This window comes from Prionailurus viverrinus, chromosome B3, assembly GCF_022837055.1.
Source record: "Prionailurus viverrinus isolate Anna chromosome B3, UM_Priviv_1.0, whole genome shotgun sequence".
Classification (NCBI taxonomy): Eukaryota; Metazoa; Chordata; class Mammalia; order Carnivora; family Felidae; genus Prionailurus; species Prionailurus viverrinus.
Window position 1 is genome coordinate 58,214,438 of NC_062566.1, and position 24,587 is coordinate 58,239,024.

At 56.1% G+C, this 24,587-nt stretch overlaps 2 protein-coding genes across 8 annotated transcripts in view; one reads left to right on the forward strand and one right to left on the reverse strand.

Annotated features, from left to right (window-relative positions):
• The first annotated feature begins 3,271 nt into the window (after positions 1-3,271).
• Positions 3,272-8,059, forward strand: ANKRD63 (ankyrin repeat domain 63). The gene has a single exon (XM_047861308.1). It carries the CDS (start codon positions 3,793-3,795, stop codon positions 4,939-4,941), a length of 1,149 nt encoding a protein of 382 aa, XP_047717264.1. The 5' UTR covers positions 3,272-3,792; the 3' UTR covers positions 4,942-8,059.
• Positions 8,060-9,003: 944 nt separating this feature from the next.
• PAK6 (p21 (RAC1) activated kinase 6) overlaps positions 9,004-24,587 on the reverse strand; it is a 36,036-nt gene continuing 20,452 nt past the window's right edge. For 3 of the 7 annotated variants that reach the window (XM_047861304.1, XM_047861300.1, XM_047861301.1), the window contains 8 exons: positions 21,050-21,258; positions 19,506-20,159; positions 13,505-14,002; positions 13,264-13,397; positions 12,780-12,906; positions 12,540-12,665; positions 11,938-12,072; positions 9,004-10,564 (listed from right to left, as the gene is read on the reverse strand). In XM_047861304.1, coding sequence (XP_047717260.1) covers positions 10,397-10,564; positions 11,938-12,072; positions 12,540-12,665; positions 12,780-12,906; positions 13,264-13,397; positions 13,505-14,002; positions 19,506-20,159; positions 21,050-21,253 — 2,046 coding nt within the window. In that variant the 5' untranslated portion in view covers positions 21,254-21,258 and the 3' untranslated portion in view covers positions 9,004-10,396. Of the gene's footprint in view, positions 10,565-11,937; positions 12,073-12,539; positions 12,666-12,779; positions 12,907-13,263; positions 13,398-13,504; positions 14,003-19,505; positions 20,160-21,049; positions 21,259-21,392; positions 23,908-24,587 lie in introns of those variants that run through there. The other 4 variants (XM_047861302.1, XM_047861307.1, XM_047861305.1 and 1 more) reach the window with 3 other exon arrangements.

Here is a 24,587-nt window from a genome sequence, read left to right on the forward strand (position 1 = left end):
CAGTTTCACCTTTTACATAAAGAGAAGGGTCCCCGCCCCTTCCCAGTCCCATTGCTGACTCAGATACTAGAGTCCCCTGCTGACTCACCCCACCCCCTGCACCCCCCCACCCCCTCCCCGGCTCTCTGGATCTCCCAGGCATGTGCCACCTGGCCCAACCCTGCTGAGCTGGTGCAACATGACAGGGTGAGGGGGCTGGTGACACTTGAGGGGGAAAGAAAGGGGTCTGGGAGGGGCGCTGGCTGCAGACAGAATGACAGACTGCAGACCTGAGCCTAGCGCCTCTGGGAGGAAGCTCTTTTGCCAGCCTGGGGCCTGCCCCGGGGGAGAGGCTCAGCAGGTGGAGGGGAGGAGAGTGTGGAGTGCCTGCCTGCTCCCTGCCTCAGCTCCATCTCTTGTCAGCCTTCAGCTCCCTAAGCGACAGCTTCTAATTCTGGCTGTTGGGGCCTCTGCTCTGCAGCACCGTCTCAGCTCTTCCCGCCCCCCCCCCCCCCCCCCAGTTTTGCTATTTCATTTCTCCTCAGAACCCACTGAGCCTACGGAAAAGTCAGAGCTAGGGCTCCAGGGCCTGAGACCCGCCACAGGCCTGACTGGCTTGGTGATGACAGATGGGGCAAATGCACTGGCTGCTCCTTCTAAAGAGTGGCCAGCATGGCGCTGTCTGCCAAGCCAGGGTGGAGGCCCTGACAGGAACCTCCGGCTCCTGTGCTTCCCTGGAACTGTCTCCATCCATCCCAGGAACAGAGGCGGAAGCCCCAGTGAGGAGGGAGTCCATGGTTCTTTAGGACAGAGCAGTGACCCATTCCATGTTCCCGCTGCTTCTCTCCTCTACCTGGGGTGTGTCGCTGCCTGGCGTGTCAGGCGGGCCTGCCACATGCAGATTCCAGGGTTACCTCCTTCCCCGACTCTGGAAACAGGAGGGAAGAAAGCAATTTCCCTCACGCTGCAAAAAGGGGAATTGAGTCATGAAGGGAAGGAAAGCCTTTCTTCTGCTGAGGTGGGGGGGGGGAGAGCTTTCCTGCACCCCCACTGGGGTTGGAGAGTCTATACTCACCCTGAGGCGACACCCCAGGAGGGGCCCCCATGTCTGGGGTGGGCGAGTTTGGATTTTCTACACTCTGAATAACCGTGTAGCTCTTTCCCTGACACTCTCTAGCTTGATCTTGCCAGAAGTAGGCAGGGCTAGTATTGTCGGCTTCATTTTGCAGATGAGACAATGCAGGCCTGGAGCCACACTGCTAATAAATGCCTTCAAGCTGTGACTTAACTCCAATGTCAAATGCTGTGCCCTTTTTGTGACACCAGGAGAGAAAATGGGCAGAGCAGAGGGATTAAAGAATGAAAGAAGATAAAGGGAGTGGGAGCTTGACAGTGTGTACAGGTATATATCACATGCACACACACCACCACCGCCACCACTCCCCCCCCCCCACCGCCCAGAACAGAGGGGTGTGGGAGTCCCCGCCCCATAGCTGGGCTCAGGATGCCAGTGGGCATCCCTGAAGCCTGGGAGCTGGAGAAAGGCAAGAAGCCTGGAGTGCAGGGTCCAATGTGCACTTTGCCACTCACCCATCTGAGCCCACTGTCTTCTTTCTGGAAGGGCAAATCCTCTCCTTGCCCAGAACCTTTCCACAGGCGGCTCCTGCTGCAAAGCATACTATCAATGCTCTGCCCAGGCTCAGGACACCTTTAGGATTCCCTTAATTTCCTGTCTTCTATAGGAAGGTTCTCAGTAAAGCAGCCCTCAATACTGTCCCCTACAGGTGTTTTTCTTGCTTCCTGGCCTGGCCTCAGTAACCCTGTCTGGAATGTCTTCCTCATTTCCTAGCAGCCAGATCCCCCACAGGCTTGAAGACCACCTCAGAAGTCCTGTCTTCAGACTTCCTCCAGAGCCTTCTCCTCCCCACAACTCCACCTTTTCCTCTGAGCACTGTCTCAGTTTTGTATTTAACCATGTATTGAGCCCTTGGTGATAGCCTCTACTTTTTTGTCCCGGTCTTGTCTTCCCTGCTTGGGAGGGAAGGTCTCTTCGACCCAGAACTGAACTTCTGTGTTTCCCCGCAACTGCGAACACAATACTTGGCTCATGAAAAGTCTCAGTAAATTCTGAAGCTGATACCTGATTCTCTTCCCCCCATTCATCCCCCCTACACACACACCTACCCTCTCAGCCAAACCCCCCACCCCCAGCCCGCAGCGTCTCTGAGGAGCCCAGACTCCCCTCAACCAAGGCCTCAGCACCTCGGCCCTTCATCTCAGGAGCGAGTGGGGTTGCCGTGGTTTTTCCACACCCCCCTGACTCGAGCTCTCTTCTTCCCTTTCAAACGGGTCAGTTAGTAGTCAAAATCAGAGCCCTGTGGTCTGGGGGTGGTTTTGTGCTCAGGAGGGAGCCGAGGACCGTAGGGGAGGCTTGCGTGTTTGTCCCTCGCATTTTCCGGGGTGGCGGCGCCAGGGAACTCTTCACGAGGCTGCAGCACTCCAGGCTCCGGCTCGGGCCGCGCGTCTCGGCTCCTCCCTCCTGTGCCTGTCAGCCGCCGGGAGCTGGCAATCAGGCGCGTGGTCGGGGTTGGAGACGTCGGAGATTGGAGAGCACACTCTCCCCTCCACCCCCGCTCAGAGTGAGCGTGTGCGGGAAGAACAATTGTGTGTGAGTGCGTGATTCGCTACACTTGGAGTGGCAGTTCTCAGCCAGAATGAGCCCCCCCCCCACCCTGTGCGCAGCGCAGATACCCCCTCCCCCGCCCCGCAATTACTTCCAGTTCGCCTTTCGCCGCCAACTCCCAGCTCGCTTATGGTCCAGTTCTGCCCTCTTGGGGTCCCATTTCCTTCCACCTGGACCGCTGGGGGCAGCGAGAAGCCCTCCGTCTTCCCCGACGGGTCCGAGGTCCCAAGTTTCTAAGGAGCCAGGAGCATCGACTCTGGTGGGGGCGGAGGGCGGGGAGACGAGGAAAGACGACTGTGACTTTGGGATTGGCCTGGCCTGCTGCATGTGGCCCCCAGCAGCAGCCGCCACCCCCGCCCCACAACTGCCGCCGCAGCCCCAGGGGAGCGCGGAGGAGGAGCCGCTCCCCGACTTCGTGGCCCACAAAGGGGTGGGGGTCAGGGGCGGTCTCCCCCGCCGCGTGCGTTCCTGCCCTGACGGCTCAGCCCGCTTCCAGGGCAGCCATTGCCATGGAGACCCCCGAGGCTATAAAGCCAGGTGTGCAGGCTCGCGGCGGCTCCCGCGCCGCTGAGCCCCCCAAGTAAGGAGCAAGCGCCCCGGCGCGGCCCGGCCCCCGCGAGCGGGGAGGAGGCGGAGGAGCGGCGCCAGCAGCTTGAGGAGCGGCGCGCCCCGCCAAGGCTGGAGGCAGGCGCGCTCGGCGGGCGCCACCGTCTCAGCAGGGGAGCGGGGGCTGCCTCGGGTGCGGGTGAGTGGCGCGGCTCCAAGCCACAAGGGACGGAGGGGCACCGGACACGCGGAAAACAGCGGGACAGACAGAAAGGGGCCGAGCTTTCGCTCTCGTAGTCTTGTAGCGGGCCAGGAGCGGAGCTCAGAGTAGCGAGCAACCTACACTTCCAGGCGGGAAGCTCAGGGAAGGAGCAGCGAGACGCCAGGCGTGCGGCTCAGGAGCGGCGGGGCAGCGGAAGCCGCCGGAGCAAAAGACTGGGAACATCAGGACCCTCGGCTGCAGCCGCCCACGCGCGGAGAGAGCCAAACCAGAACACCAGCGGGGCCCAGAGCCCGGCGGGGCGCGGGAACAGGGGCGCCCCCGTGCGGAGCTGCTGGGCCGCCTGGGAGCGGCGGCCGGGGTCATGCTCAAGCCCAAAGACCTGTGCCCCCGAGCGGGTACGCGCACCTTCCTGGAGGCCATGCAGGCGGGCAAAGTGCACCTGGCCCGCTTTGTGCTGGATGCGCTGGACCGCAGCATCATCGACTGCCGCGCAGAGCAGGGCCGCACGCCGCTCATGGTGGCGGTGGGCCTGCCGGACCCCGCGCTGCGCGCGCGCTTCGTGCGGCTACTGCTGGAGCAGGGTGCAGCAGTGAACCTGCGGGACGAGCGCGGCCGCACGGCACTCAGCCTGGCTTGCGAGCGCGGCCACCTGGACGCCGTGCAGCTGTTGGTGCAGTTCAGCGGCGACCCGGAGGCGGCCGACTCGGCGGGCAATAGCCCAGTGATGTGGGCGGCGGCGTGCGGCCATGGGGCGGTGCTCGAGTTCTTGGTGCGCTCTTTCCGCCGCCTCGGCCTGCGCCTCGACCGCACCAACCGAGCGGGTCTCACCGCGCTGCAACTGGCCGCCGCCCGCGGCCACGGGACCTGCGTGCAAGCCCTCACCGGGCCCTGGGGCCGCGCAGCCGCCGCCGCCGCGGCCCGGGGCTCCAACTCCGATAGCCCTCCTGGCCATCCGGCTCCCGCGCCCAGCCCCGAGCGTCGACGACCCAGTCCTCGCCGCTTACCTCGGCCTCTCCTGGCGCGCTTTGCGCGAGCGGCCGGCGGCCACGGTCACGGTGGCGAGGCAGGGTCAGGGGGCAAGGGCTCTGGCCGGCACCGAGCGCAGGGCAGCGACAGGCCCGAGCTGGGCCGGAGCATGAGCCTGGCGCTGGGTGCTGTAACCGAGGAGGAGGCGGCTCGACTGCGGGCAGGAGCCCTGATGGCCCGACCACAGTCGCCCCAGTCTTCGGGGACCGGGAGGTGGCGTTCGCAGGAGGTGCTGGAGGGAGTGCCTCCGACCTTAGTGCAAGCCCCCATTGGCCTTAGCCCCCACCCGGAGGGCGGCCCCGGCTCTGGCCGTTTGGGTTTGCGCCGACGCTCCACAGCTCCAGACATCCCCAGCCTGGTGGGGGAGGCACCAGGGCCCGAGAGCAGCGCAGAGTTAGAGGCCAACGCTCTGCCCCATTCGGGGCCTGGGCCTCAGCCTTGGCAGGCAGGCACAGAGGCCATGGTGCTGCACTCTCAGCGGTAAACAGCGTCAAGGTTGAGCCCTGCTCCCCCTGCTCTTAATGTCTCACCTCCACTGGGATTTCTCTCTTCCAGGTCCTTCATTTAACTGGCAGTTTCCCCGGCCTGTGATCCAGAACCTGTCCCCCACTGCCAAGGCAAGACCTTTACCAACCCTCTCTCTGAAAAGAGCCCCTATTTTATTTCTTTTTTGTGCTTGTTGGTATTCCCTGCCTAGGTCTCTCGCCTTCCCTACAGCCTACCTTTCCTGTCCTGGAAGAGGAAGAGTGGAAGACTGGTTCCACATGCTACAGCCTTCCAGCCAGGAAGATGGACCCCCTACTCTGAGCCCTAAGGCTCAGTTCTGAGTCTTGCGGGACTCCCGCCCCGACACTTCCTCCTGGCCAGTCTCCCACACCCTAGTAGCCAGGCAGCAGAAGAGCTGACTTGTAGAACAAAGGCCTAGCCTCCCTCCTCTGCATAGTGATAAGACAGTAATTCTGCACGTGACCTAAGTCTCCCTTCCTCTTAAGTGTTGGAGAAGGAGAGCAAGGAGACTGGCCTCTGAGCCCTTCTGGACAGGAGGGCTGATTGTGAAGGAGTCTGAAGGTTACGTTTTTCTGGGGAGAAACTTCTGCCTCGAGACAATGAGAGCATATTTGGGGGTGGCAGAGGCCTTGGTGTTGGATGCTGGTTGTCTCCTGAAACAGCTCCTGGGTGATTCCAGCTCCCTGTGCCTCTGGCTGACCCAGGATTCAACTTCATTGATGATGGGGGGTCATTGCCCCACACCAACCCCTACCCAGCCCAGCTCCCAGCACCTGAGCCAGCCTGTACTTCAGCTCAGGGGCATTTGAGTTTTATCTTTGAGGTCGTGTCCCTCGTGATCCAGCCTTACTTCTGCTAACTGTTAGAGGCCTGAAATGAAAGGACTTGGCACTTCCCCGCCCCCACCACCTCCCAGCTCCCCCCGTCCCGCATGTGGGTGCCATGTGGGTGCTCCCGCAGGGTGGAACGGTTGCGAAGGCTTGGCTTAATTGTATTTCTTCCAATCCTCAAAGAACTCGTGTTTTGAGTCTTTGTATATGAAGCAGAAAGCAGCGGGTCTGATCCGAGGCTTAAGAACCTGACAATGTCTCTTTAAATAGAAGCTCTGCGAGGGGGATAATTGACTGAAGTGTTTGCCACGTTGAACGGCGGCGCGAGGGAGTCGGGAAGCCCACACGAGCCGCAGGTCCGGGTTTAAATTACATCAAACTCTGGCGAGAGCTGGAAGGGGGCTGTTAAAGGGCTCCTGTTTCTCGCTGGGCTGTTAATGGAGGGCAGGGCGGATGGTAGATGCTGGAGGTCGAGACCAAGGACCCCTGCCTCTGCCCCAGCGCGTGGGACGTAGGCCGGGCAAAGCTTCATTACTGGGCAGATTAGTGAGTCAGAGGCAACCGTGGAGAGGTGGTTAAAAGCCCTTTTCCGGCGTGGTCCTTCCTCTCCTCCCCTCCCCTGTCTCCTCTTTGTGTTGGCCTAAGAGGGGGATTCTAGGAGGTCGGATGAACGCGTGCCCTAGGACCCTGCGGAAACCCTAGCACGGGTACCTGTGCGCCCAGCCCGCGGGATGGCTGCGCTTGGGGGCTTTTTTTGTGAACCCCGAAGGTTGAGCTGCAGCACCTCACCCGTCTGAGGTGGGGGCTTTTCAAGGCGTCGATCTAAAACGCCTTTGCAGAACGAAAGGTTTCTCACCATAACTCTAAGGAGACTGCCCAGAGAGAATGATCTCTGCTGAGAAGTTGGGGCGGGGTGGAGGGTGGTGGTGAGTGGGCGTTGTATAGATGTCAGACACCTTTCCAATCCTTCTGCCCCTCAAAAGTCAGCCACCCCACCCCACCCCACCCCACCCCGCACTGGACGTGATCTCTGGTGCCCCCTGGTGGCAGCGCTGCGCCTACCTCGCAGCGCCCTGGCTCAGAGTTCAGACTTTTTCTGGTTTCACTTGGGATCACGGCAATGTACTTCTCCCTCCGTGTGCATTTACCCATGGACTCCCCTTACTCTTGTAGTATATTAAATCCGGATACTTGAAGCCATTTCCCAGCAGTGGAGTGAGGGACAGTAAACAAAAAACCCGGATTTGGAGTAGCAGGAGCCCAGACCCTTCTTCACTAAGGACCCCAAGATCTTCCAAATTAAGGCTCCCAAGTCCAGAGAGTTCCTGCTCTCTTCTGAAAGACAGGGGCTTCCAACCCCTTCTTTATAATTTCTGAACCTTGGGACCTGCATTGTTTTCTTATGATGAGATTTGCTTTCGTTTTGGGGGTGTATTGCCCTCCCCTCATTCCTTTCTCCCCAGACATCTGCCTCTCCTTAGTCCCACTGTCTGGGTGGTGGGTGAAGGATACAGAAGCACCTGAAAAGCCAGGTGGAGAGGATCTGGGGTGGGATGGGGGATAACTGGACAACCCAAGCACAAACTCTTGCCCCCCCCCCCAACTCCAGCCGATCCCTGCTTGTTCACTTATTCCCTTTCTGACTGTGTTTAATTTCCACAGTGTTTTTAATGGTGTAAGAATACAAGTATTTTGACTTCTTCAAAACACTGTAAGGTCTGGGGTGAACATTAGGTTGATGGTGCTGTCATCTTTCAAATGTTGCTGACCTGTGGCTTTCTGGTTGAATGTCACCCTGGGCCTTCCTTATTGAGTAAACAATCATGAGGGCTCCTCTCCACGGAGGTGCCAAGGGCTTGGTGGTTGAAAGCATTGTTTCTAAAAGACCACAGCAGATCTTTCCTGTCTGCAATGAACTGTGTGTGACTGACTTTCTGTTCTTGCAGATTACTTACTAGTCCCAGCTCTGTGCAAAACTTCTACATCTCAGCACATTTTGCTCTCCTGCACTTCCTTCTCATTGTCAGCCCCCAGGCATTGAGGCTGGGGTCCTCTCTAGCTCGCTCACTTTAGAAGAGACCTTTCTAAACAGTTTTCTTTTCCAATCCTTGTTGCTTTCATCGTTGTGAAGAGTCACACAGGCCACTGGAGCTCAGTACCCTAACATCAAACTCAGAACTAGGCTGCATGGGAGGCCAAATACGTCCGCACACGCTTTTGGAATGACACTGGGCGGTGGAAGGACTATTAGAACTCAGAAGAATAGTTAATAAATCCAGTATTATTCAGTTGCAAGAACTGGCCTCTCTTTGCCTCGCCAACTGCTCCTGATTCTGGGCTCCCTATGGAGTGACAAGAGGGTGTGCTTGCTTCCTGTGAAGGTTCTGCCTTCTGTCAGCCTCCATCCCTGCCTGTTCCACCGTGCACTGTGGCCGCCTCCTGAAGGAAGGACTCAGGTACCGCTTCCAACTGAGCTTGTGGGACCAGGACCCTGAGACCAGGGCAGCTCTCCGGGTGGGGCTGGTGTGGGGAGCAGGAAAGGGTCTGTGTGACTCCTGGATGCTGGGTAAGAGGTTTCAGTGAACCCTGGTGCTGGGGGTAGGATGAACTCTCAGGAAGGAAGTGCTGGAATCAGTGTCAGAGCTAGAAGCTTAAAGATCATGCCATCTACCTCCCCTACCTGCAGGACTAGGACCAAGGTGTATTGATTTCCAGTCACTGCACTGCTGCTCCACAACCCCTCAGTTCTGAGAACAGAAACACAGACTGCTTTCTCCCTGGAAGCAGTTCCAGGCCACTTTCTATGGACAGCTGGAGGAAAGCAGCCTCTGACTTTCCTTGGAGTGGGAAGCAAAAGGGAGAAGGGAGACGCCGGTGCAGAAAGTGGCCATCAGCTCCAGTGGCTGTCCGCAGAGCCCCCGTGGTACCAGCAAGCAGAGCGCATGGCCCTGATTTTCCTGGCTGGGTTCTTCTCCCCTGGGAAGGACAGCTCTGTCCCTTTCTCAGTTCTTTCAGTCCCAAGGGCCTTTCGCTTCCCGTTTCCCTTCTTATCTGCCCTCATGGGCCCACATGCCACCAGGGAGTTGGGTTTTCTGTGGACTGAGTGACCGCTGGGGAGCTCATATGGGAGGGGGGCACACCAGACAGCTGCTTGAAGTATCCAGCTTGAACATAGCCTGGCTCCATTGTCAGAGACAACAGCCCAGAGGTTTTGAACACTCAGTTTAATTTAAAACAGGCACAAGTGCAAACAATTCACAAAAGTTTCTAGGGAAGATGCTTTTGTTTTTAAAACTCTGACCCTTAAAAAAGTCCTTGCAAGTTTTTTTTGGGGGGGGGGCCCAAAGCAGGCCACTAGGGAGCAGAGGAATCTAAAAATATTATCTAGATAGGGTCCTGACACCTGGAGTTCTTCCCTGGATTCCCTGACTCACAACATCCCTGAAGGTGGGGAGGGAAGGGGGACAAAGAGACAGGTGTCTGAAGAGGCAGCTAGGGCAGATGGTTTGCACAAAGGGGGTGTCCATTTTCTTGACAGGATGGAGCCCCAGGGGGTGGTTCATCTCCCTCAGACCAAGATTTTTGAAAATAATGGGTCCTTGATGACCTGGTTATTGAGAGAAAGCTCACAGGCAAAACAAAGTTTGTTCCTTTACCATTCCCATCTCTGGCTCTCAGACTCCACAGTACAGGAGACACCTGAAATCCGCGAAGCCCCTGGGATGTGTCAGCTCTCTTCACTGTTCAGGTAGAAACACGGGACTTAGGAGGTGGGAAGCCAGGCCAAGAAAGCAGTCCCTTCCTGGTAGAATTTAGTGGCAGAAAGGATGGGAAGCCTTACTGAAGTAGGTGACCTGTGAGTGACCTGAAGGGAGCCAGGCTGTCAGGGTGACTGTCCTCCACTTACACACACACACACACACACACACACACACAGTGTTCTCTCCATCCTGTAAAGTGAGATTATGTTTACCACCAACTGCATTCTTTCTCTTTTACCCAGACAAATGCCCTTCCTCCACCCCTGGCCAGAGAGCAGGCTGTTCACAGTTTGGAGCAGGCTGTGCAGGGAGAGTGGTGTCAGTGCAGGTGGGTCAGGAAACAGGTGAAGGTTGGACCGTACCTTCAGGAAGTCAGACGTAAAGGAGGAAGACGGCTTCAGGCAATAGAAACCTTCCCTGTGGCCCTCTTGAGACCCCAGGGTTTAGAGCTGGAGCTGAGAACAGCAAGTATCCTGGCGAAGACAGGCAGTCTGCCCTCTCGGTGACCTGGGATGCTAATGTACAACTACTTTTAAAAAACCGCAGCAGCTTTTTCTGCTGTGTTGGCCACGTGGCCAGGAGTGCGGGTCTCCACGTTTCTTAGAAATATCCCTGTGCAAATAACAGAGGGTCATTCTGTAGAAGGGGGTCTCCACCATCCCAAAGGCAACTGGGGACTCTCTTGGGAGGCAGAGAGACCGAGGGGCAGGTCCGGCCTGGCCCAGTGGGCTGAGGGGCAGAAGGGTGTGGGTGGGGTTTCACATTCGATCTTTGGAGAGAATACTGAGAGAATGAGGCAGGCAGGCCCCGCCGGCAGGCTGGCTGCCCAGTGTCCCCGGGCTCAGCAGGTGGAGGTCTGCTTGCGGTAGAGCTGGATCAGGGGCACCAGGCACTCGGGCAGCCCTGTCTGCAGCAGGAAAGGGTGGTCCAGGAGCTCCTGAGCCGTGGCTCTCTCCTGGGGGTCCCGCACCAGCATCCGTTCCAGGAAGTCTCGAAGCACTGGGGAGACCTGTGGAGACAGGGCATCGGTGAGAGGAAGCCACAGCATGGGGTGGCTTCGGGGTTACTTGTCTGCCTGGCCCCACCATCATTTGAAAGTCTTGAATTCTCTCGTTTCTTACTTCCTGGTAGTAGCTCCCAGGCTCAGTACTTTCTGGATTATGGGATAGGTAAAGAAAATTGGCATCGGACCAGGAAAAGTGGCTAGATCACCTCTAGGGGGTGCTACTGAGCAGTGGGATTAAGAAGCCTGGTGTCCTGGGAAGCTGGGCTCCAAATATAGCCCATTCCTCACCCTGCTTCTCAGGGCTCTCAGCCTTCAGGTTCTGTGGCTCTGCGGGAGAAGCATGGGATTCATATTAGTGATCCAGTCCTGGGTCTATCCCTGATCTTGGGCAAGTTGCAATTTTCTCTAGACCTCAGTTTTCTCATCTGCCCAATGGGCTAATGATAAAATGTGCTTGCCCTGTCTTTAGTGAAGATAAGAAAGAGATCAAGGATGAAGTGTTTGGAATAAAAGAAAAAAACAAAGTGGGACCTGAAAAGGGAGATTTCTTTACTGCTCTAAGCCTTAGAGTCTAAGTCAGGGGCTTATCTTAGTTCATTCTGCGCCAATATCTTGGGATTAAGCTAAATCTTGGGCTGTTACAGAAGGCTACCTCCTCTGGGGAATTAGCCAATTGGAAATCTCCCCATATGTTAATCTTGGGGCTGGTGGTGCAGGCTCCAAGGACCAGTTGTCTCGGAAGGTGTCTTCCTGTCTGTTCTCCCATCCAGCTGTGGTGGGGCCATAGAACTATTATTCAGGGACTGGGCTTCACCCCTCTGGGACATTTCTCGATCTGGCCACGAGATGGCAGTGCCATTTTGCCGCCCTGTACTGACCTGCCCACCAGCAAGGAGTGTCCACTGGTAAAGGCCTGTGAGTTTGGGTGGATTTGACAGAAAAGGGTTACACACACACGCACCACCTTTAAGGGAAAACCTGTGGTTCAGACGTGGTCAGGATGTGCACCAATGAAGGACAAGGCAATTTGCTATGACAGACTCGGAACACTGTGCCTTGGTATGGCTCCCCTGCCAGATGGGGTAGAGGGGTTCCTGCTCAACTAGCTTCTCTAGATTCCTGGAAGGCTTGCTTTCCATTTTCTCAGGCTCTTGTCATTTGCCTGCAGGCAGAAACTTGTCTGAGTGACCACAGAGGTTTGTGTACAGATGTGGCTCCACACCCAGGTGCAGGTTTTGTGCGGAGAAAGAAGAGCCTTTTCTGGGAGCCTCTGGCTTCTGTGGAAGGGAGAAGCTGGGCCTGGGAGCCCAGGCTCTGGTCCTCCAAGCCTCAGGAAGAATGGGGTCAGCAAGGGCACACCCTGTGCACTGACTGACCTTGTGAGAGTTTTTCAGCCTGGGTGGGGGGCTGTCCCGGAGCCTCTTCATGGCTTGCACTGGGGAGTCGCTGAAGTAGGGTGGCTCCCCATCCACCATCTCAATCACCATGATGCCCAGAGACCAGATATCCACCTGCAGGAAGAGAATGTCCCTGATTCCACTGACCAGAGCTGACCCTTCAGTAGCAGTGGACCGCGGGGGGATGGGAGCAGCTGGCCCCAGCTTTCATCGGTGAGCTGGCCTCCTTCCTGGCCACCTGCCTCGTGGTCGGTTCCTTTCTGCATGAGTGCCCACTGACTGCAGGGACATAGCTGTCAGCCATTCTCTGAGAATGGCCATCACACATGAGGAAGCCGGCCATACCCCACCTTGCCCTTGAGCTGCCGTAGGAGCATTTTCGAGAAGCAAAGTCACAAGTGAGAGCAGACCCGTCTAAGAGCGAGCAGGGTGTGATGGGCAGTGGGGTAGGGTACTGACTAAGTAGGAATCTGAAAACTAGGGCTATTTTGGGGAGCGGGGGCAGGTCTTTGCAAGGGCCACAAGAGCTATTTGTTCCCAAGCTGCTTCTGGGAGGACTGGGGGATGGAAGGACCAGTTACCTCAGTCGCGTACAGAGACCTGGAGATCACTTCAGGAGCCATCCAGTAAGGGGTGCCTACCAGGGACTTCCTCTTAGGGACGTCTTTGCTGATCTGAGCACAGAATCCGAAGTCAGAGAGTTTCACCTGCCGTTGAGGTGAGAGGGGGAAAAACAGGAGTGAGTGGTGGAGCAGGAGCCGAGCTGGGAATATGGAAGCAGGCGGTGGGACGCGGGTGTACCAGGGAGGGGAGGGGCCTACCCTGCCATCCAGGGTCAGGAGGATGGAGTCACTCTTGATGTCCCGGTGGATGACACCTTGGGCATGCAGGTAAGCCAGGGCCTGCAGCACGGCCTCACACACAGTGGCGATCTGCTCCTCGTTCAGCCTGGACAGGAAAGGCCACAGGCAGAAGAGAATGTTAGCTTTGGCGGGGCTGCAGGGCAGCTGGCTGCCAGATTAGGTGCCCCTGGTACCGAGCCCCACAGCTCCTAGGCAATATGTGTGGGGGTCCAGTCAGGCCAGGGCCCTGGTGGAAATGGGCCTGGACTTAGGCTGGAGACATTCTGGTGTTCCCCAACCCACTCTCCTGAATGCCATGAGTCTGTTAACCCCAACAGACGGGAGGTGCTCACAATGACGTGACAGGCACCCCAGTGTCCTTGGCCTGAGGCTGCACAATACTCCTTCCAAGACAGTGGAGGGCAGCCGGCCCTCCCACTGCCCAGCCCTCGCAGCTGCCCACCTGACTTGGGAGACGATGTCTGTGAGGGCCCCGCCCTGCAGGAACTCCATAAGCACCCACAGCTCCTCGCCCACCAGGTAGCTCTTGTACATCTCCACCACGTTGAGGTGCTGGTAGTCTCGCATGATCACCACCTGGGGGGGACAGGTGAGGTTGCCTGAGTGCCAGGCACAGTCCCCACTGCCCCCGCTCCCAGATGTTCATCCCGAGCGCCCCGCCACGTCCTGCCCTCTCCTCCCACCTCATTAAAGAGCAGCTCCCTGCGCTGCTGCTTCCTGAGGTCCATCATCTTGACGGCCACCTGGCGGCCTGAATGCTTCTCCCGGGCCAGGCAGACGATGCCCGTGGAGCCCTCGCCGATCTTCACGTAGCTGTCCAGCAGCATCCGGGGGTCACCCTGGTCCACCACCATCCTGAGCGCAGCCTTGAACTGCTCGTGTGTCACAACACCTGTGTCCTCGCCAGCCAGGGCACCCTTGGCCACCGTGGGGTCCTGGGGCAGGTACAAGTTGCTGGTGCTGATCTGGGCTTGCCTGGTGCGTGGGGAGCCCGCGGGGGAAGACCGGCCTGGGGGTGGGCCGGCAGCTTGGGCTATGCGGAGGGACTTCTGGGGGCTGCTGGTATCCGAGGTGGTCAGAGGGCTGAAGGTCCCCATGGGCTGGTCTGAGGGCAAGGACTGGGCCTTGGCCACCAGGCTTTGGGTGGGTTCTTTCTGCAGCGGTCGAAAAGAGGAGGTGGGCTGCAGGGAGGGAAAAAGAAACAGAAAGGGGTTTGACTGTGGGAGCGTTTGCTGTGACCTTTCCGGAAGCAGGGGTTGACCTCTGGACAGGGGCAGGTCTAGAGGGTGTCAGACCAAATAGGGTAGGTGCTACAGGCAAGGATTTTCAAACGGAGCAGAAGCCAAAGCTTGGTCCTGCCTGGCAACCCAGCCCCCAGCATTCCCAGGTGAGCAGTCCAACAGCAGCTCTTTACATCCATTCTGCCACTCCTGGGAAGCTGAAGAAAGCAGAGTCCCTGGGGTGTCCTCTGCTGGGTATTTCTTCCTGGGTAATTGACAGCCAGACCCCTGGGAGGCCATCCAGAGGCCGACTTCCTTCTGTGCTGCTGGGCTGTGCGGGGAATCTGGGTCAGAGGCATTCTTCATTCCCAGGGTGCTCCCACCCAAGGGGCCATGTGGGTGGAAGAGGCCCTGGGTAGTGGGGTGGGGGTGTGGACGGCAGGGCAGCTGTGACTGGCTCCCAGCACAGGGCAGGGAAGCCACAGCACGGGCTCTGATAACCCCACTTGTGCCAGACAGCAGGGAGTCTGCGTGTCTATGCTGTGAGAGTGTGTCCCTAACAGAGGACCATAGAGCCGTGTTACCATCTGAGTGTTCTCAGGTATGCTTCCTGGGCTAGAGATCTGGAATCAGGAGGGCAGGTCTAGCCAAACCCAAGCCCTGGGGCCAGGGGTGGGGAGGTTTCCTAGGGGCTCCACAGAGCAGCCTCTCTACCTGCTCCCAAGCATGAAACTCCTGGCTGATGACCCCCACAAGGAAGGGAAGGCAGGGGCCTATCTCTATGGCCTCTGGTAGGACAGGAGGGGAAGTGGAATTGCGTGGCAGACTGGGCCTCAGTGAGCCCAAGCCCTAACCCTGGAAGCCTCTGAGGTTCCTTGCCTTTCAGGTCCTAAGCCCTCCTGGCAGCCCAGCAGGAAAGGGTCCCATTCTTGGGTTCTCTCCAAGGAGCTGGTGATGTGCAATATGACTCTTCCCAGGCATTATATGATTTTAAAAGGGGCACCCCAGAAAGGGCCAAAGTTACCTAACGAGGGACACTTCAGGAGCTGCAGAGAACTTCTTGGAATGTCTCAGAACCCATCATGTAGCAGCTGCCTAGGTCCCCAGTGGGTCCTGGTCCAGGTCCCCAGAGCTCCATTGACCTCCAGGAAATCTCCTCAGGCCCTCAGCTTGGGCTGAGGGACCCTGAGTCTGGGCCTTCGGTCCTACCAGGTTCAGCAGAGCCTTGTCAACCTCTTCAGCACCCTCTCCCCAGGCTTCGGGGCGCTCACACCACCCCACTCGGCCCCTGGTCTTGCCTAGGGGTGAGCATGTGTGCGAGGGCCCCTGCTGGCAGAGAACCAAGTTGTGGCAGAGTGTGCTTGGGTTCAGCCTACACGGTGAAGGAGCCAGGAGAACCTCCCAGCACCCATTGTGACTACTCCATCCTGCCCACTGAGCACATCTGGGTAGTAAATAGATCTTCCCACGTCTTTGCCAGCACCTGGCCCGCACCCACCTTTCCCCACTCTGTGTGGTTGGAGCAGTGAGACCTCTGGACTGGGGGGTCACAATCTAGGTTTCATTACTACACTGCTCTGACCAGCGATAAGTCTTAGGCACCTCACCCTCTCTGAGCCCCGGTCTCCTCTATAAATGCACAGTGATCTGGGGAGCTGGATAAAATGCAGATTTCTGCCTCGGTAGGTTCCCTAGAGCAGTGACCCTGCATTTTAACGAGGCCCCTGGGTTCTGATGTAGGAGGACTGTGGGCCACGCTTGGGCAGCTTTGGACAAATGGGGTCTGTGATTCCATGGCCTCAGGGAGACTGTGGGAGGACTGGGATGGGAGTGGAGGGGGCAGGGCCACTGCTGAGGCTGTGAGGCCATGTCCCAGGAGCAGATGGTTCACAAGACTTCAGCCTGCACAGCTCACTACATCACAGGATCACCAATCACGAGGTAGCCCCTGAGGCCCTGTAGAAAGGCTGTCTGCTGGCCTGTGAGGTATGGCTCACAGAAAACATGCTCTCTGAGCATCTGGGTGGGGCTGGACAGAGTTTGGAGGGCCTACAAACACCTACAGCTGCTCTCTCTACCTGGATTTCTAAGGAAGGCTGTAAAATGATTCCCTTCACCTTCTGGCTTCTTGGCCTCCTACACAGGCTATCTCTGCTCTGTGGTTGAGCGGGTGCTGTCAGTCGGCCGGGGTGGGGGGGGGGGGGCGGGGCGGAGGGGAGTGGGCGTGGTAAGGACAAGCCCTGTGGATGGGCCTAGGAGGGGATTTGCTCCCCCTCCGCTCTCAAGGCCCCTGTGGAGACACTGCTGCAGGTGCTGGCTGAACCCAGGCACCAACGGTGCAGGGGTAGGTGGGTGGATGATACAGTAGGGATCCAGCTGAGAGCCCAGCTCCAGTGTGGCCTGGAACATGGGATAGGGGGTGGTGGGGACCCACCACCCGGACTCAGTCGTCACCTCAGCAGCATCTGGTCCCTTTGTTGGCCTCGCTGCCTGTCTCTGCAAGAAGGGAGTTTCTACTTCATGTCACCACAAGAAAAAATCAGAGGAAACCTATTAAGCCACACCAAGAAAGAGAAAGGGGGACAAAAGATGGAATTCACTGTTGTGGGCTCTGGAGTTCCTGGTGTGATAGAGACGTCTCCTCGGGCGGGAAGCCACCAGAAGAGTCGTGCGTAGAGTTACAATGATGCCTCATTTTCCCTTCCCCGGCTATGATGACAGGGCCAGGCTCTCCAGCCGTGGGCTTAGGGGCTGTACTGTAAGTGCCTCAGAGGCAAAGGCCATGTCATAATATTTTAAAAATGATAGAGCCATTTATTGGGGGTATACCACTCTGACAAGGCCCTTAAATGCATTTTCTAATTTAATTCTCACAACCTTGGGGCTTGTTTTATTATCCTATGGGTACTATTATTATCTGTATTTGTAGATAAGAAACAGGCTCAGAAAGGTTAAGTAACTTGCCCAGCGTCACCAGGTAGTAAGGAGCAAGGCCAATGTCAGCCCTGGTCAGCATAACTCCCTACCCCTATGCTGTGGTCCTACGGGAGGTACTTGGAATTTAACAGAGTACAGTGTACACAGTAGGTGTTTAACCAAGGCTTGCTGATTCTTGAGGTCTTCTGATTTGGCCTTTCTGCCTCTAAGTGGAACCACTCCTAAATCCCCCAAGTTCCTGTCTTAACTCTTTGGCCTCCAGCCCCCACTCAGGGTTGAGGTCTTTTGCTGTTTAGCCAAAGTGAGTGACTGCAGGCCAAGCTCCCTGGGGCTGGGTACAAAAGCCCTAGAGCCACACACCCTCCTGGAGCCTCTTCCGGCTGGAAGTGACAATTGGTGGCTTGACCTCCTAGGGCACCAGTGCATGGACAGCTGCTGTGAGCTTCCTGAACCAGCCCCTGGGATGTGCTGAGGTGCGGAAGGCTGGCTGCTGGTTTGGTCTGGTGGTTCCTGGGGCTGTAGGGGTGGAGTAGGAAGCCGGATGCAGTGGTTCTCAACTGGGGCTGATTTTATCCCCCAAGGGACATTTGGCAATGTCTGGGGGGATTTTTGGTTATCCCGTCTGAGAGGTGCTACCACCATCTAGTGGGTAGAAGCCAGAGATGCTATTAAATATCCTACGGTGCACAGGAAAGCCCCTACAGCAAAGGATCATCTGCTCCAAATGTCAATAGTGAAGGGGTTGAGAAGCTATGGCCCAGAGCAGCTCAGAGGAAGTCTCAGCCCTGCCTTTTAGAGGCCTGGCTTGAAAATCTTTATTTAGAAATACATGCCCAAGGTGCCTGGAAGGAAACTACTCCCCTGGATCTGGAACTGTGGCATCTCCAAGCTGCAGATGACTACCACCTGCCTCTGGTGCAGGGGACAGCCCCACACATGCAGCAGTGGTGGTCTATGGGAGATCCTTGGTAAAGTATGTAGGATGGACGGGCCGACAGAGGCTGGGTGGACAGCCTGATCCCTGCTGTGGGGTGCTGGCAGGAGCTCAGAAACATGCATGTCAGTGCTCAGCCCAGGGCTGACACCCCCTTTTCCCAAACCCCTGAAGCCCTGCCACAGGACTCCCGAGAGGCCAGAGAGCGATCAAGTATCAGTTCTCACCTCTTGGGCAGCGTGAACTGTCCTGCTCCCACCTTGGTTTTCAAGGAAGTGTCTCCCCAGGGGATGGCCTTCCAGAGACCTCTCAGTTCACAGACATGTTCCTCATATGGATACATCAAAGCGACATCTCATTTGTTCTACCCCTAAACCCACACCCCACGTGGAAGCCCAGCCCACGTCCTTCATTCCAGTGACTACACAAAGCCCAGAACCTTCCCTGGATGCCTTGGGCTGCCAGTGACTTGGAAAGGTTAAGGGTCCAGGCCACTCCCCTAGCTGGAACCACACTCATGTACCACCAATACGGGAGGAGCCAGGCTTGCTCTGAAAGCCCTCCAGGGAGGGGAGGTCTGACTTTTTTAGGTCTGACTCCCCACCCTCGTGCTGCAATGTGAGCTCATTTCCACCGGCCCCTCAAGAAGGAGCTAGAGATGCCAGAAACCTTTAGGAGCAAGAGGCCTGAACCCCCGAGGGCCCTCTCACCGTTTCCTTCCCTGACTCATTCGAGACACCTGGGACTTGTCCTACCCTCTCTGAGTACCTCTTGTCATTCTGCCTAATGAGAAAGGCTGGTGCTGTCACCATGGACAGGACATCTAAGGGCAAGAACAGTCTCCTCTGCCTGTCAAGAAATGTCACCATTAGGGTTCCCTTCACTGTTTCCTATTTCACAGGAAAAAGATGTGCATTTAAGGCTGTCACACATGCCAAAAGTCAGTTCTCCTGCTGCTCCCCGGTCCAGGCACACTCATTGCTCTAGTTTTTCACAGGACACATGGACCCCAAATAAATCATTACAGAACGTTCAAACGGCCACTAAAGGAAAAGGGGAGGGAGGAAAGCATTCTCACCGGAGAAGGGGTTAAACCTGAACATTCCTGATGCCTTACGGAGAAGCAGTCTGGACAGGGAACCTCAGCAGGACCTGAGGAGAGCACTGGGGCAAGCAGGGGGCGGAGGCGGGAAGAAGCTGACAAGAGGGAGGCAGAGACCCTGCCCCTGTCCAGCACCAGAGCACCTGGCTCTGGGTGCTGGGGGCGGGGAAAGGTATGGGCTTATGGTTAGAGGTGTTTGCCTGCCAGTGTGGCCCATCTAGACACACCGCAGAGGGCAAGAATGTAAACTGGGATGTACCAAAGGCCCTTCTGAGGCCCCCACCCCGCCCCAGAAAATGAGCCAGCCTGAACCTGACTCACCTGTGCTAAGATTTGGAAGACCAGGGCTTACTTGGTTCAGGGTAGAATCCTCAGCTGAGGCTGAGCTGGCTTCTTGATCACTGTGTTCCCTTATGCCCTCCCTAGCCTGACCCCGTAAGTGGGGAAGGCCAGGCTCCTGGGCTCTGCTGACGGGGCCCATCCCAACCTACCTTGCTCTGAGAGGGAGGGCCTGGCTTGCTGCTGCTCGCAGGGGCTGTGGCAGGAGTAGACAGGAACATGCTTCGGAACAGCCTGCGCTTAAGGCTGCTCTCCTGGGTCTTAGGGCTGGGGCTGCCCTCCCCGCCTGGCCTCCCAGTCGCCGAGCCCACCAGGCAGGACTGTGGCCGGGCCTCCTCGGAACCATGCCTGGCAACCTTGGTCCCACGCCTACCAGTGGCTGCGGGGGGTGAGGCGCCGGGTGGGGAGCTCTGTAGGCAGGCACCCAACTGCAGGCAGCGCTGTGTGGCACCCTGGAACTCGGTGGGGCCTAGCGACTGTGCCTTGGTGGCCAGCCCGTTGGGTAGGACTCTTGGGCTCTGTGGCTCCGGCCACGGCATCTGCCTGCGGCCTGCTGGTGTGCCCCCGTTGCAGCTGAGGTAGAGGCCATGGGGGTCAGTGCGCTCAGACTGGGGGCTCTGCAGGTACATGTCCGGGTCAGCGGCCCAGTGTTCATCCCCCAGCAGCCCTAGGGACTGTGCCCGCCGCCGGCTGGTGGGGCTGCGGCCACGCAGGGTGTTGGAGCTGATGACCGACAACTTCTGGATGTCGTTGAGCAGCCCTGATATGTAGCCGTCCATGGGCACCGAGCTGCCCCGCACCACTGTCTGTAGGGGAGGGAAAAGAGTGTGGGTGAGCAGCCAGTTCATGGCAGGGAGGGGTGGCTCTGGACCAGATCAGACAGCCTTCCCAGGGGCCTTCGGGAGAAACACCTGAGGATCTTGCTTGCTGTGTCATCTAGCTGTTTCTTAATTTTTCAGTCACTCACCAGGGTCCACAGCAGGTTGGGCCTGTGTGGGGGCAGAAATACAGGGAGAAGGCCTATTGTCATGGGGCTCACAGTCCAGCAGGGCAGACAGGGAGTCAGCACGCCAAGTGGTGTGGGCATCTGAGCTTCGGGAGCCAAGGGGGCACAGAGGTAGGGTCCAGACCCTGCCTGGGGTCTGCTGTCATTCTCTAGCTCTATCTGTGGCCTTATGGGAGACACACAGAGCTTCTTGAGGAGGCAGTGGCCAGTCTAGGGCTCTCCTCCACATTAACTGGCTTTGTGGCCTCCAAACCCTGGCAGGGCCCCTGACCCCAGCCCCTACCAAGCTCTTGCCCTTTTTGACCCACCCAACTAAGTCCCCCTGGTCTGGGAGCCCCGGCCCCAGAGGGGCTGCGGGTCTAAATATTGCCTGGGATACACTTAATACTGAAAGATTATTCATTGTTATCTGAAATTCAAATTTTGCTGGGCATCCTGTATTTTTCTTTGCTACATCGGGCAACCCTACCAACCTGCATGCAGAGAGGGACGCCCCAGGCTCCTCCTCCCTGGAAATTCAATCCTCACCCAGGGTGAGGCTGATTAGCAGGGAACGCAAACAGCTAGCTAATCGATAGCTGGAAATTAGGTGGTTCCTCCAGGTGCCTTTGTGGTTTTGCCAGGCACGGGCTTCTGTGGACTGGGAGAGGCCAGACTCTGCAGGACCATCCCTGCCGCTGCCTCCCTTACCTTCATGGGCTGGAGCTGCACCCGAGTAATTCGAGAAGGGTCCACCACGGGCTTGGGTCGCCGAAGCGTGTCCAGGATGTTCTGCCATTGTGGTGGGAGGCCCACAAACTTGCCTTCTTTGGGATCAAAGGAGGTGTGGACACGGTGCTGGAAGTTCTGTGGGGCTGAGATCTCAGGGCGTTTCTTCTTTTTCTTTCGGAACATGGTGCCTGTGTGGGTAGGGTCAGGCTGAGCTCCAGCGAGGGGCTTCATGGGAGCCTGGTCCAGGGAAGCACAGGTGGGTTCTACCCCCACCCCCACCCCTCTCTCAATGCTCCCTCCCCCAGCCCAGGGCTTCCCTCACCTCTCAGCCCTACTTCCTCAGGGAAATGGCCAGCTCCCAGCAAAGCAGTCCCAGAAACAACAAAAGTGCCAGAAATAAGCCAACACAGACTACAAACAAGGGAAAGAGGTGTCTGTCTCTCTGCCTGTCTGTGCCAAGTCTCCTGCCGAGCAGGCAGACTCTGGGGGTGTGTTTTCCTAAGATCCAAAGCCCATTACAAATATCATTCCACTGTCAATAATTTAAAGAGGGGAAAGAGGGAAGAAAGCAGGTAAATGCATTTTATGAAACATGTACGTACAACCTTGACTCTTAAACCAGGTAAGAATAGTACAAGAAAAAGAAAAGCTGAACCAATCTCACCTGTGAATAAAAAGGAAAATCCTAAACAAAACTAGTAAGTCGAATCCAACAGCACGTTAAAGTTTTTTGTTTTTTCTTTCAGATCACATTCAACTCCTGTTTGTCCCAGGATGGTTCAACCACAGAATCCCTGTTTATGTGATAAATAACATTCATAAAAAAGCCAACGTGTTATCCAGTCTGGGACCACATATCATAGGATCAGGGACCCCAAAAGGGCCCTCTTGGTCACCAAGTGCTTGGCCCTCATTCCAGAAAGGTCCTGAGTTAAGGGCACAGCTGGTGTGGGTGAGGACAACTGTACTAGGGGTAGGTCTCCCCAGGGAAGAAAGCACTCCCCCCCACCCTTGGGCCTTTCCCCTTGAGTCTCAGGACTCTGTGCAAAACATCACTTGTAGCCAAACCTCCATTCTTCTCCTTGCTAATCTGGGCTTTGCCTAAGGCCCTGTGAGCAATGTCAACAGCTACCAGGGACATGGGTACTCAGACTTGAGATGGGGAGCCTGGAAACCCAGGGTATAGTGATGACCCCAGCCTGCCTTCAGGGAGACTGGTCAGAATGGCTCACTTGAATACTTTTGTACCTGAAGTGGCTCAAAACAGCTCAATGTGGGGTTTTGGGGGTGTTTTTGTTTTAATTTTTTCTTTATTGGGGCCAAGTACACTGAATGGGCTCTAATGCCACCTGGAAAGTCCACTTCTAAGTTTCAAGAAACAGACATATTTGTTTCTTGAAATGAATGCTTGGATCACTCATCTATCCAGAGATTTGGTGCTGTGCTTCTGACCATTTTCTCTCTTTCCCTAGCTCTCTTTTTTGGTAGTGTTTGGTTTTGTTTTTGTTAGCAGTAAACATAAGTTCTTGTATATAAAACAAACAACCCCTCCCCCCAAAGATTTGGGATACAGAGCCGTGGCATTCTCTTTTGGCTCCTGTTCCGGAAATAGCATTTTCCTAGTCACTTTAGCAGGCTCTGGAGGAGGTCACGAATCTGGGAGGCAGCTGGCACCCACTCAGAAAGGCAGGGAGGCTTCAATAGCCACAGCTTTCCCACGAGGAACTCACCACATGTGAGTTAATCTATGTCACACCTCTTGGAGTGTCAGCAACTTATGGGACCTTAATGTTGGGAGCTTACCTAATACTCCCTCTAGACAAAGCCACATGTGCAGGACCCCCAAGGACCAAGGCCTTTGGAATGAAATAGACCTGTTGAGTTGCAGGTGAATTGTAGGGAGTCTCCCACTAATCTGAGGAGGCTTTGAGCAAGCTACCCAAATGATTTGTGTCCCAGGGCTCTTCGTTTACAAAACAGGGTTAATAAAGGCTGCCTCACGGGGGGGGGGGGGGGGGCTTCGGGAGGCTTAAGTGACCAGACCTCCCAGTGAACAGGGGCTACTTCTTTTACCATGTTACCTCTCTGTGAATGTCTGTCTCTGAACTCAGGGCCCTGCAGATACTGGGATATGAGCAGATACAAACCCGGGAAAGATGTCCAATATCTTTCTTCACAGATTCATTGGTCAAGGGACCACACCTAATTTTGAGGGTCTGGGCACCTCATCACCTCTCCATGATATAGACACTTTGAGGTTTGGTAAAACATCCTCTTGCCTCTCAGCCTTTGGCCCCCGGAGTCTTTATTCAGCAGTTCTGCCCTTACAGCCTCACAGACAGACCCTTTGTCCCTAGATTAGCTTCACTGATGGTTCTACCTTCCTGCCTCACTATGTGAACTTAAATGCAGATGTAGGGATGCACCCTAGAACTGAAGAAGAGCCAGCTAATACTTTTATCCCCAGAACATCCCTCTCCCCAGTTCCGCGGCCTCACCTGAGTGCATTCTGTAGGAATGCACAAGGACAGCATCTTTAGCAAATAGTAAATGGCTCTAGTATCCCCCTCCTGGGTCCCCTCCTGGGAACAAATTTTTCCCAGGGGCAGCAGGAAAGGCTGGAGGAAAAAGGACACCACAGAGTCCTAGGACCCAGAGTTGTGGTGGTGGGTGTGGGGAGCAGCTGGAAGCAATGAACTGAACTCAGGATTTAGAGGAGGGGGGAAGAGAGTCAGAAATCAGAGCCAGGGGCACCTGGGTGGCTCAGTTGGTTACGCATCCAACTTCAGCTCAGGTCATGATCTCACAGTTCATGAGTTTGAGCCCTACATCAGGCTCACTGCTGTCAGCACAGAGCCCTCTTCAGATCCTTTGTCCACCCCCCCATTTGCCCCTCCCCCCTCTTTCTCTCAAAAATAAAATAAACAGTTAAAAAAAGAAAGAAAGAAAGAAAATGGCTGTTGTAATCAGGCCATCATGTCCAAATAAAATAAAATAATCAGAGCCAATCACTGAGCTAGTGGGAAACCCCCACCTAAAGAGAGGCTGTTAAGACTCATCCCAAGTGTGGTGAGACTAACACTATCTGGGACAACATGATTTGTTTACATAGAAAATCGAGAAAGGACTACATACAAACTGTTGGAATTAGGTGAATTTAAGGTCAATATAAAAAAACCAGTTGTATTTCTTCATACCAACAATAAACAAATAGAAAATAAAATTTTAAATGTGTACATGGGGTCAGCTCCATGTACATAAAAAATTTTTTTTTTAATGTTTATTTTTGAGAGATAGTGCAAGCAGGGGAGGGGCACAGAGAGCGGGGGACAGAGCATCTGAAGCGGGCTCGGCACTGACAGCAGAGCCAACAGTGAGCCCAAGTCAGATGCTTAACTGACTGAGCTATCCAGGTACCCTGGAAATAAAATTTTAAAGATTCTGGGGTACAATGGGAAATAGATATTTGATTTTAGTTTCCTGTTCCTGGCACACAACTCCCCAAACCCTTGGAATC